Here is an 11,911-nt window from a genome sequence, read left to right on the forward strand (position 1 = left end):
AAATCCCGGATTGCAAATCTCATCCAGGACCGCATAACTATTCATACTTTTACTGTATCCCCAAATGAGTAACACATTTGAAGTTCGGCAGGAAGGGGCTACACAATCCTCTTCAATTGCGGCGGCTTCTTCTTCTTCCGCTCTAGGGATGTCCGATTCCACGAGTCCCTCAAGTACAGCTTCACCCACACCACAAAATGCAGGCTCTACTGCACCCACCCCAACAAAGTCTGCCGCGCTCATTCCTTCCTCACTGGCGCTGTCGTCATCGGGAACGCCTACCCGTACATCCAGCATAACAAATATCGCAAGCAGCAGCGCTATACCCTCAGGATCCCATAAACCAAGCTACTCCGGTGGGACCCTTGCAGGAGCTATAGTAGGATCCATTGCAGGAACACTTCTCCTAGCACTGCTGGCCTTCTTTTGCCTGCGCCATCGCAGAAAGCGCAACCATCCCGATGCAATTGCCCAAAGTTCCATCTCTGTAACAACAGAAACTCCGAAACAACCCGCACAGATTCAAAGTCGCATTTTCGGGGGCACTGCTACTACTTCGCACGATAAGCAGACACATATCGCTCCCGCTATCGAGTCGCAACTTTTTGATCTCGGGTCATATATCCCAAGCCCGGTGGACGATAACACTGTTTCCACGAAAATTCAAACTCTCTATGACCAGGCCAGTCTACACATCGACAATTACTACTCTTATACCAATCTAGCACTTCGGTTGACACCGGATGTCGTGGCTTGCATGAACAAATTTGATTCACCATTCCTCCCGTCTCCTTTGGCAATTTTACTCTCAAACCCAAGGTCCAAGAGAGCTGCTCTGACACACACTTTGGTGAGGGCTCTGCTGCAGGGTATTCAACCAGGGAGCCAAACACGCTCTCTCCTTCCGCCATGCTATACAATGAGCCGAAACAAACAAGAAACTAGTGGTGATGATTTCGGTACGCTTCTCACATCCTGTATCCTCGTCGATACTGAGCTGATTAAATCTACTATAGATGACCATCGTGTCATGTTTGCCTGGCGTATATTAACGTCAAACATCTATACTCGGGGCCATAACCCCCAGGGACCTACTTCCGCGATATCTCAAAGAGAGGCAGTCGCAGCTCTAGTAGAAGATTTTGCTACAGCGTTCGCGCCGTATTTCGATTCCCATTCCACTGTGGAAGATCACCTCAGCCACCTGACCAGCGTGGTCCAGGCAGCGGCCGACCTCGGCGCTTGGCTATTTTCTCAGCCGTGTTCCTTTGAGTTCCGATGGAGTCCATTGGTTACTCCTTTGAACCAAGTTATCATGTTTCCAGCTGTTCTTAAAGTTGGTGATGAACAGGGGCGCCCATTGTCGGTCCCTCATACACTAGTGGAAGAGACCTCAGCACGGATTTGAGAGCTGGATTTCTCTTTCGGCATTTTTGTTGGGTGTATTTGCGCGTATCTTTTGTTAGGAAAGGAACCTTGTCCATGGGAATCTAGGGCAGATAGCTGCAGCATACGATGTTCAGGGTATTTGTGTAATTGGAGTAATACGGTTTCCTTCCACTCAAAATCGTGCATACAGATGTTGTGTTTCAGAGGCCAGATAATAAAAAGCATTTAGATGTTTCAACGAACTAAGATGGAAGTGAAAGTCCAAAAAAGGAAGGTAGTACAACAAAAGAGACTAAGTGACTAATTCAACCCTGTTCCTCCGTAGTAGAACCCATAGAGTGTTTCACTTCAGTCAATGCTCCCTTTGACTGACGCCATGCCAACATATCGTGCATCTCGTAGTTCAGGGGAATTTTCGCCCCCACGACCTCCTGCGTATCTTTTGCCCGTCCACTAGATCCAGACCGTGGCCCCTGTGGCCCAGATATGCTGCGGGTGGAGGTTGTTGACAGGGTATCAGCTCCAAGCTCATGCACGACGGGTGATTCAGGTATAGGGGATGCGGGATTATCCAGCCGCTGGAGATGACCCAAAACCAGCACTAGGCTGTGGTGACACGCCAATAAACGTTGGCTTTTGATCTTAGCTCGTTGGCTGCCTCGGTAGAGCCAGCGCAGTTGCCGCCCTAGGGAGAGCCTTCCGTTGCGGGTTTCGCTCTCGACTCGTATGGGCTCGATTAGGGTGGCTGCTTCGCGGACTGCATCCGCAACGTCTTCGAGGGTTTGGTCGATCCAGCTGCGTTCGCTGGTTTCTAGGAGCGGAGCCTTTATTTCACGTAGGCGCTGCGCCTCGTGAAGCTGGGCAAGGGTGTGCTTTGTTGTCTTGAGTAGCTCGGCTGTTTGTTCATTCGCGGATGACAAGTGCATCTCCCGCCCCAGGGCTCGCCGGGTCCCGGATGTCACTTGAGATTTCTCCTCTTTGTTTCCGTTGCGCGCCCCAGTCAGCTCCATTGCAGGTACTAGAGACCTGAGCTTCCAAGTAGGGGAATAGCTTGGACAGGCAGAAAACGCAGGAGGCACCTGTCTCCGCTTTATCCAGTTGTTTTTCTTCGTTGGAAGGGCTAGCAGGGGGTCTATGCACCTTCTCATTTCGGAAGATTGACCTACATTACTAGGTGCATGGAGGCCATGCTAGCTCTGTACATAGGTAGTGCAGGTGCAGTTAGTGACCCAGGGATTGTAACATCGGATTGGTAGTGCGCTTGGATTTTGTTGGCCTCAAATGCGTATACAGAGCTTTTGAAGGGCAAGATCTCGTGAAATCCTAATATGAATAGCCACGGCATCGGCCAATGTGAAGCTGGGAAATGGTTTAAGGTCCACGGCAAAAGACGACAATACTAGTACATGTAGCTGGTGCTCTTGGCAAGCCACTAGCGCCGGACAGATCTTAGTTCAGACACCCAGGCAACTGTTGGTCCCAACTCGGTATAGATCGATAGGGATTTCCAGTTTTTTTTGCGAGACTATGGAAGAGAAGGTACGATAGCCCCACCTAGCAGAGGAAACGGTACGGATGATGACCTGTGTATTGATCATCAAGAGTCGGTTCATCGATCCGACTCCAGCACTTCTTGCTCATGATATCAATAAGCGCCCCTTCTTACATCTATCAGCCTTCGTGGTCTAGTTGGTTATGACGTCGGTCTCATATATTCTTTCTTATGACATTCTTGGTAACAAGATTGACATCCGAAGGTCTCCAGTTCGAACCTGGACGAGGGCATCTTTTTTTATTTTTGTCATATTCTTTTATGACGTCATGTCAGGCTGCTCTATATTTTTTAGCATGGAACTATCGTGATGCTGGACAATGCCCTATATAAAGCTATAGTGTTGACATTTTGGGCTGTGTAATTCCCTTGTTTCATTATCAGCAGCACCGGGGTGGTTCAACTAGCAGAACCATCTTTGATACGGATATATATATATCGCTTGAAATATATACCGACCAAAGCTAGTTTAAATTCGATCTACATAGCTACACCAAGACCAAGTCTCAGCATCAGAATCACGTCTTTCTATAGCCACAACCACCAGACGAAGATCCACCCAGAGTATCGGTATGTCGTCCTATCACGGAAGTTGACAACTAGCTTGACCAGCCTCATATGCCGTCCCCCACCTAGCTTCTCATCAAAACTAGCCTGACATTATGGTGAGGGTCATGCATACCAGCAAAGAGAGGACCACAAACATGGATATACACCCAAACCGAAGCTATGGAAGATAGAGGTAAAGTTTAATTTAGGGGTCTATTCCTTTTTGTCGTTCTATAGTATATTCAATTGGTCTGTAATGAAACCCAAACAAACAAAACAAAGGGACTAAGCTATATACAAAAATAAAATTCATCTATATTACACTGTCCAGCAGCAGAGACATGAGATTTAAACAACGCGTCATAAAAAAAAATACGTCCTTAGCCGAGTCGCAGGCGACCAGGCACAGCCCGGCCACCAAACAACCTCGAAACACCACCTTCTTCCGTGGTAGTGTTGTTGTTACCTGACATCCAGCGCGGAAGGCGGAATGGCTCACCTTGGAACCACTGAGGCGTATTAGTAGTGTCAAAAGTATTCTTCACACGATGTGCAAAAGACTGGAAGAAGTTCTCGTCTTCTTCCTCTTCACCCTCGACGATCGTAGGGGGAGCTACGGTCCGCTGGGTAGGCTGGGGAGAGCGAGAGCCCTCGGAAGCTGGGACACGCAGGCGAGAGGAGCCCGGGGAGCCTTCTTCGTTGCGGTCTGATGCCCAGGTGGAGCGGCTGCCACGGGAGGAGACTGCCAATGAGCCGAAGCCGTTCAGCTCGCGCTCAATGAGGTCGCGGCCCTCGCGCCAGCCGCCCAAGCCATATCCGGCGGGGTTGTTCTCCACATCGTGGATATCGTCATCCTCTGCAAGGCCGCATCCGAAGATGTTCTTGATGCGGCCATAGAGGTTGAATAGTGTTGCGCAGATAGGCAGGAGGATAAGGATGGGGAAGATGAAATCGAATCCTTTGCCGAGGGGCGTTAGGTTGATGAGCTTGCCGAGGAACTCGTAGAATGTGGTACTTCTACGGAACTCCTTGGGCAGGAATGTCAAGAAGTTGTAGGCGATTGGCACTGTCAGACGAGCCACAAGACTGGCGTACCAGCATGCACTTTCGCCGTATGTGTTACGTCGGACAAGTGCTCGGTTTCCCCAGACTTTGACATCGCTAACACCAACGAGGGCTGCCGAACACATGTATAACAGCCAGGCAGAGGCGATGAGTTGACCGCCAAAACCGACAGGGCTGGATTTCCAGTTCGGAACAACAGTCAGACTAATAGCAGATAGATGGGGCGCCAAAGACTTGATCAACTCTGACCAAACAATGCATCCAGACGCCACAGCGAAAAATGCTCCAAATGCTAGCCTGACCGCAGGGATGACATTGAAGTATAGCTGATACCGCATGTACGGAGTAAGGAACTTCACGCGGGGGAAGCAGGAAGACCGTCGAGCTCCGGGAGCAAATTCAAGCTTCTTCGAAGCCGCGGAGTTGATAATAGCTTGGAGATCGGCAGCCAACTGAACTGTGCGATCCCACTCATCCACAAACCGAGCCTTCATGTGGCGAGCACGCTGAAGTCGTCTTGTCAGATCGGCCAGATAGCGCTCTGTAATTACAGAGGGTATAGTAGCAGAGGTATCCTGAGATTCAAGGATTGGGGCCCGCACGTCCGGTTGACCGTGACCTTCCCGAAGCTCTTCAATCCACTCTCGGAAGTCGCGGGCAGTACCGGTCTTGCGCTGTTGCAACTGAGAAACCTGCGCGTTAAGGTTTTCCACTTCATTGACGGAGTCCATCAGTCGATCGTGTACTTTGGGCGCATGCGCCTGGATTCTTCGTAGCCGACCGCTGACGTTCGAGTTTCGGAGCAGATTGCGTGGGATGGAAACTAGGCCGTGACCCATAAGGTAGATGGCAAGCACCAGACCCCACACATATGCCAATGCCATGACGAGACCCTTGATTGATCTCAAACGGAAGCCGTTTGAGATGGAGACGTAGACCAATCCCACCAACGCACAGCCCAGGACGATTAATTGGTATTTAGCGTTGGATCGGAGGGAGTACATAAGGCGGGCTTTGGGTTCACGGTATCCGGAGTCGACGTATTCACCGAGCAATGGAAGGATAGCCCTGTGGGAGGGATGACAATGAGTTACGGTCCATATCCATGTCGAAGAAGGTGAGCCACTTACCAAGTAAGAACAAAGATTAGCCAGTAGGCAATGCGCCAGCAGACCAGAACCATTCGCTCTGGCAGCCAGATTGCCTTGGGACCCGAGCCATCGTGGGAACTGGACGCCAAATCAATGGGAACCAAGAGTACGACACTGGCAGGCAGAGCCAGAGCCAAGAATATGGGGACAATCAGGTAGCCCGGAGTGGCGCGCAATGTCAGGAATCGTCGTAGGAGCAATAGTACAAGTGCTGAAATGAAGAAGAGGGCGAATGCGAAAAAGACGTTCGAGCCCACCGAAATGGGCGGTACGGAGACGGAAAACATGCTGGAGGAACAGCGGAAGTGATAGAACAAGCCGTTCAACCGTTGTTCATGACGAGAAATACCAGGATCTCGAACAGAAAGGAGGAGCTCGATGACACGCGAGTTGTTGGAAGGCAAGCCATATATAGAAACGGGCCCAGGGTTGACGTTTCCAGGAGAGTGGCTGACTTAAGCTCTGACTAACCACATGAAGTACCGGGAACATTGGCCTGGGTGTCGTGTGCCATAGACAGTGGAGTACCCGTTACCAGCCATCACAGTAATTAGCCCGGATCAGGTCAGGGCCAGAACGCCTTGTCGATCACCATAAGAATCCAGTGGTATTTCAAGGTTGATTATATATAGGCATTGCTAAGGTTAATACTTAGTGTACAGAGTACTATTGCATAATAAAATATATTTGCATTTACCCTTACTCCGTACTTCCCAAAATGTACCAACTCCACACTATGACGACGTGCTGGAGCTCTCAGGCTCTGAAGTTGCGGCCTGAGTGATCAGCGGTATTATTGATACAGTAACAAACAGCCCTAGGGTACACTCCAAGTCATTTTCACCCGCAAGGAGAGTACCCATGACATCGCAATACCAAATACAGTCTATTGATACGCGCCCACCCTCAACATCTGATTCACTTTAACCTTCAATCCTCAATAGCCCTTCTTTTGTCTCTTCTCTTTTCTCTCCCTTCTCTCTTATCCATTCATTCGCATTTTGTATATCCGCATCATCTCAACTTAACCCGCCACTCCCTTTCCTCCCTCCCCACCCTGATCTGTGCGCTCATCGCTTTGTCTCAAGATTCAGACTTCTGGTTCGTATCTAAGCTCCCCGACTCCCCTCTTTCCCTCGAAAGGCAACAGAGCCCAGTGCGACTTGAGCGTTGCAACATCCCTGTCACGGATCCAATCCACCCTACAACTGCCCTCATTGGCTCCAAGCCACATTCAGGTGTCGGCCAGCGAATGGCATCGCTCTGACGCTGGTGCCCGAACGCCTTGCTTTCCCCGTCGTGTTGGCTCGTTGCGTGCCTCCAGTCCCTCCTGCCCTCCGTTTCGTCCATTTCATTCCATCCCCACCCTCCCTGATCGACTCGAATTACGGTTCCACATCAGCACCAGCACCTGCTTGCTTTTTTTCCGCTGATCGACCCGTGTCGAATCCCTTGCGTCTTCATCTGCTGACCTTGCGACATCTTTCACAGTTGCGCGTGGTATTCCAGCTAATGCTGACCTTCAAGAAAGTTCTTCGCGGATTGCTCATTGATCCTCCATTGATGGGGTGTCCGCTATGAATCCGGGAGAGTTCGCCAACCCGGGCGCGGGACCTGGCCGGCCAGCCCTGCCCGTTGGGATGAGGCCTATGAAGGCGAACATGCAACCACAGAAGAATGAGAATATACAGGCTATTATGAACCATGTCGCCTCAGTAATACAAAATCAGGGACCTCATGGTGGTTGGAAGGCCACGGTCCAGGTAAAGGACCGCGCCATGCACATTTATCAAATGTGAGTGTTTCTCCGTCAGCGCCTGTTGTGTATTCCTCTGTGTCTGACTCGTGTTTGAATTAGGATCTCTTCCCTTCGTCTTATTCAACCTAGCATCGGTCTCAGCCAAGCAGCCCAGGCGGCCATGAGTTTTGAGTCGAAAGCCTTCTCCAAAGCCAATGAACGAGTCCGTCCTGACCCTTTTTTATTTCACGTGAACCTCATGCTGACTGAGAGGGGCTTGCGTTTAGGATGATTATGAGAAGGAATGCACCGAAAAGCTTCTTCACATTAAAGACACACGAGAGAGACAAGCCGCGGTCGCCTACCAAACTGGAATGATGCCCCAGACGGGCGCTGTCCAAAATCAGATACCTGTCGGTTTCCCGCAACAAATGAATCAGAACATGCAAAACTCCCCTGTTCCCGGCCAGAACCAAATGGCAATGGGAATTAATAATGCTGCCCTCCAGCAGCAGCAACAGCAGCAGCGACAACAGCAACAGTCTCAGGCGATGCTTCAGCAACAGGCGCAACAACAACAGCGCACCCAACAACGTCCCGCAAATGGCATCCCCCTACCCGACGACCTCAACACCTTATCCCCTCAGGACCTCGATCATGTCTCTCGACTGGCAAACGAAATGCTGAGCAAGACTTCCCCGAAGACATGGAAAAGATCAAGCTGAACTTGTCAAACATGACCCCCGAACAGCGTCAATATCTGGCAAGAAAAAATCTTGATCCGATGACCTATTTCTTCCGCTCTCAGGCGCTCGGTCAGATCAGACGTCATCGTCGCGCCCGTGCAGAAATGGGACGCACTCAAAACGCTGGAATGGACCCCAATAGCAATATGATGGGTGACCCCATGATGAATTCCCAACAGCAGCGACAGGCGTTCCAGAATATGCTGAACCTTCAGCGTAATAATGCATTCCCTGGTAACCCTGGCCAGTCGATGGAGCCTCCGAACTTCATGGGCAACGTGGAAAACATCCAAGGACAGCAGGCAGATGGCCTACGCTCACAAGAAGCTGGCCAGCTAGTGGTTCCTGCAAGCTCATCGCAAATGAACCAGGCACCATTCCCAAACAACAACCACAATAACATGTTCCCGCAACAAATGGGCCAGAATGGCCAGGCAAACATGAACAGCGACAATGTCGCCCAGGCCCAATTTCTTGCTCAGCAGCAGCATATGCAAGGTGGCTCCAATGTTCCCCAGGATCGAATGCAGTTCCAGGCCCAGGCCCAGGCCCAGGCTCAGGCGCGTGCACAGGCGGCTCAGAAAGCTCAGATGGCAATCTCAGGTCAAGGTGGCCAGGCAAACCCCCAGGGACAGTCACAACTCACTGGCCAGAGTCCCGGCATGCCGATGCTGAACCAACCGATGGCACCCGGTCAGATGTCGCCAGTTCAGGTTCCTGCTCAAACGCGACCACCCTCCCGTCCCCCGAACATGGGTCAGCACCCGGGTGGTGTTCAAGGACAGGCTGCAATGCAAGGTCGTCCACAAATTCCTCCCAATATCCCGCCACATGTCCGAGAACAACTTGCCCGTATGACCCCAGAACAGGCCCAAGCTTTCATTTTGAACCAACAGCGTCGGGCTGCTATTGCAAGCAATATGGCTCGGAATCCCGCCCAACAACACGGCTCTCTACAGCAAAACCAAACCCAGCCAGGCCAACCCCAGCAGATGATTAATAATCAAATGGGCAATGCCATGATGAGAGGCTCGATGAACGTCCCTCAGGATTTGAACCCCGGGGGACTACCCCAAGGCCAGCAGCTGACCCCGCAGCAGCGTCAACAACAGCAGAACGAAATGTTCAAGCTCCAAATGCTGCGACAGCAAAATAATGGAGTGGAGATGACCGCTGATCAGAGCAAGCAAATGGACCGTGTGGCGTTCCCACCGTCGATTTTGAACATGAACGGCACCTCAATGCAAGTACCTAAGAACATCAAGAATTGGGGCCAACTCAAACAATGGGCTGCATCAAACCCTGGAGTTTCAAGACCTAATGATGTGTCCCGGCTTATGATGCTCCAGAAGCTTCACCTGGGTCAATTGCTTTCATCTGGTACCGGTCTAGTCAAAGACCCGAATACTCCAGCTCAACAGTCAACCCCCTTCCAGAGTACTCAGAACCAATTTCCGAACCCCCAGGGCTTCCCTGTCGGTCAGCAACAACCTCCCCTAACATGGCGGGCATGCGGCCGATTTCCACCCAAGATATTCAAATAGCTCGTCAGAAGCTGGGACCCCAGTCAGCCAACTTCAGTGATGAACAGATCCGCGAAATCTTGCACCGGAACCGTCAAAGGCAATTACTGCAGGCCGCGCAAAGCCGAGCCATGCAAATGGAAGGAAACATGCCGCCTGGGCAGCAAGGCCAACTCACAACGCAACCTCCGTTCCCCACAGCCCAAGCTGTCCCTCAACCTAAACCACAAGCTCCTCAGCAGACACAGCAGCCTACAGACCCACAATCATTGAACGCAAAATCCCAAGCCACGGCTACAGCCAAAAATGCCAAGGCCGTTACCGGGAAACAGGCGTCAAAGAAGCGACCCAGCACAGATGATACTGCTGACGCCAGAGCCATGGCTACTCCCCAACAGAGTCAGCCTGCAATGGCTCCGGGTGCAGGGACTGGCCCTTCCAGGCCAGGACTCCCATTCACGCAAGAACAGCTTTCACAAATGACTCCCCAGCAGCGAGCCCAGGTGGATGCGCACATTTGGAGGCAACAACAGGCTCAACCCAAAATTCTTAGCAGAGCTGCCGCCGAGGAAGCGTGGAACAAGAACCTGCCACCTCAAGTCATGGAGGTTTACAATGAGATCTCCAAGGCCGCCCCACCTGCGAAGCCGCTGCCCATCAGTCCAGAGGACAAGATCTCAATGACAAACCAACTGCGTGAATCCTTGCAGGTTCTTGGTCGGTTGGATGCTCTGGTGCAATGGTATGCGAAAGTGCCTGGCCAGGAGAAAAACGTCAGAAATCTTCTCGCTATGGTGAGTTCTTTTCATTCTGATAATTGAAGCGATTTTTTGCTAATACAGAGTAAATTAGCGCATCCAACTAATGAGACAGTTCAAGCCTTCGCAAGATTGGGTTGTTAATGATCATTTCACAATCACCAATGATTATCTTCACGGCGCTGTCATGTTCATGAAAAGGCTGTTCCAGTTGATGCTTACCCGTATACAACAACAGAGCCAGCGTTCCAACGCCTCTCAACCTCCTGCTTCCACCGCGCCAACTGCCCAAGGCAACATGCCTGCACTGAATGCCACCAACTTGCAACAGTTGCAGGCACAGGAAGAAGCTCTCCAACGAGCTCGGCGCGCCTCGAGTCAGTCTGCTACCGTTCCACCTGCGCCTTTCGGTGCTCCATCTCCATCAGGAGTCCCTCATGCCTATGGCCCAGGAGGACTTGCCCCCGAAAACCTTAAATTGCCTCCCCGAAAAGACGGAAGCAGTCTCATGCTGGTATTGCATCGTCTCCAATCCAGGCTAACGCGGCTCCTGTGGCAGCCGCGAAGTACAACAAAGCAGTCGCGGATGCCAAATCGACAGCTGCAGCGTTGGCCGGTGCTTTCAAGTGCAGCGTGGTCGAATGTCAACACCACTACCAAGGATTCCCCACCCAAGTGGCCTTGGACAAGCACGTTGAGGAAAATCATCAACCCGAGGAGGAGGAAGTCATCGATGACTACCTCAAATATTACCATGAAAGCATTTCGATCGGTTTGGGATTGAATCCCAACGACTCTCAAGTCCCACAGGTCGCCACAGCCGGATTCGCACCACTTTCCACCAAGCTCAGCGCTGCGGCTTCTCCTGCGAAACAAAGCATTGCTACTCCTGTCCTTGGCAACATGACTCCTATGGCCCGAGTCACCAGCCAACTCGGAGGCAAGACCGCATCTCCTTCTACATCAACCCAGCTGCTCACCCCGCAGCAGTCTGCTAAGGGGGTAAAGTCTGCTGGCAAGGATGGAAAGAAGGATGCTGGTAAGTTTGGTTTGGAGGATAGCGAGCAAAAGGACCCATGGGCGGACTGTCCCACTTCGCTTGACGCCCTCCATGACACCTTCTCGAACCTGGCGAGCAAGGACTTGCCTCACCTGGGCTACGACCCGCTTGAGGACTTCAATATCAACGAAGCCACCCCAGAGGATGATTGGCTCGCCCTTGGTACTCTCACTCCTCCTGACGAGGTCGACCAAGCCACCTTCATGGATAAATTCTATGAACCCTGGGATGAGGAGTCCATTGCATTGGCTGCGGCCACAATCCGCATTCCGCCCGATATTCAAGTCAAGAGCGAAGGCTCTATGGGTCAACTTGAAGTTGATTGGGATGCCGTTGCCCGTTACGACAAGGAGGGCATTCCCATTCCCACGACTTGAAAT

The 11,911-nt window shown here is 51.5% G+C and overlaps 4 protein-coding genes across 4 annotated transcripts; 2 read left to right on the plus strand and 2 right to left on the minus strand.

Annotated features, from left to right (window-relative positions):
- Positions 1-64: 64 nt before the first annotated feature.
- N7446_002634 (uncharacterized protein) lies at positions 65-1,408 on the plus strand (the record flags this gene model as incomplete). Its single annotated transcript, XM_058511383.1, has 1 exon — positions 65-1,408. The coding sequence occupies one exon, from the start codon at positions 65-67 to the stop codon at positions 1,406-1,408; it is 1,344 nt and encodes a 447-aa protein (XP_058376919.1).
- A 286-nt stretch (positions 1,409-1,694) lies between these two features.
- Positions 1,695-2,399, minus strand: N7446_002635 (uncharacterized protein; the record flags this gene model as incomplete). Its single annotated transcript, XM_058511384.1, has 1 exon — positions 1,695-2,399. The coding sequence occupies one exon, from the start codon at positions 2,397-2,399 to the stop codon at positions 1,695-1,697; it is 705 nt and encodes a 234-aa protein (XP_058376920.1).
- A 1,471-nt stretch (positions 2,400-3,870) lies between these two features.
- N7446_002636 (LMBR1 domain-containing protein) lies at positions 3,871-5,993 on the minus strand (the record flags this gene model as incomplete). Its single annotated transcript, XM_058511385.1, has 2 exons — positions 3,871-5,623; positions 5,686-5,993. The coding sequence occupies 2 exons, from the start codon at positions 5,991-5,993 to the stop codon at positions 3,871-3,873; spliced, it is 2,061 nt and encodes a 686-aa protein (XP_058376921.1).
- A 1,290-nt stretch (positions 5,994-7,283) lies between these two features.
- Positions 7,284-11,908, plus strand: N7446_002637 (uncharacterized protein; the record flags this gene model as incomplete). The annotated part of the gene is made up of 7 exons (XM_058511386.1): positions 7,284-7,501; positions 7,565-7,667; positions 7,732-8,038; positions 8,092-9,669; positions 9,735-10,507; positions 10,566-10,974; positions 11,031-11,908. The coding sequence occupies 7 exons, from the start codon at positions 7,284-7,286 to the stop codon at positions 11,906-11,908; spliced, it is 4,266 nt and encodes a 1,421-aa protein (XP_058376922.1).
- Between the last annotated feature and the right edge of the window lie 3 nt (positions 11,909-11,911).

Source organism: Penicillium canescens (genome assembly GCF_028828765.1).
Source record: "Penicillium canescens strain IBT 15451 chromosome Unknown utg000002l_segment0_segment0, whole genome shotgun sequence".
NCBI classification, from domain to species: Eukaryota; Fungi; Ascomycota; class Eurotiomycetes; order Eurotiales; family Aspergillaceae; genus Penicillium; species Penicillium canescens.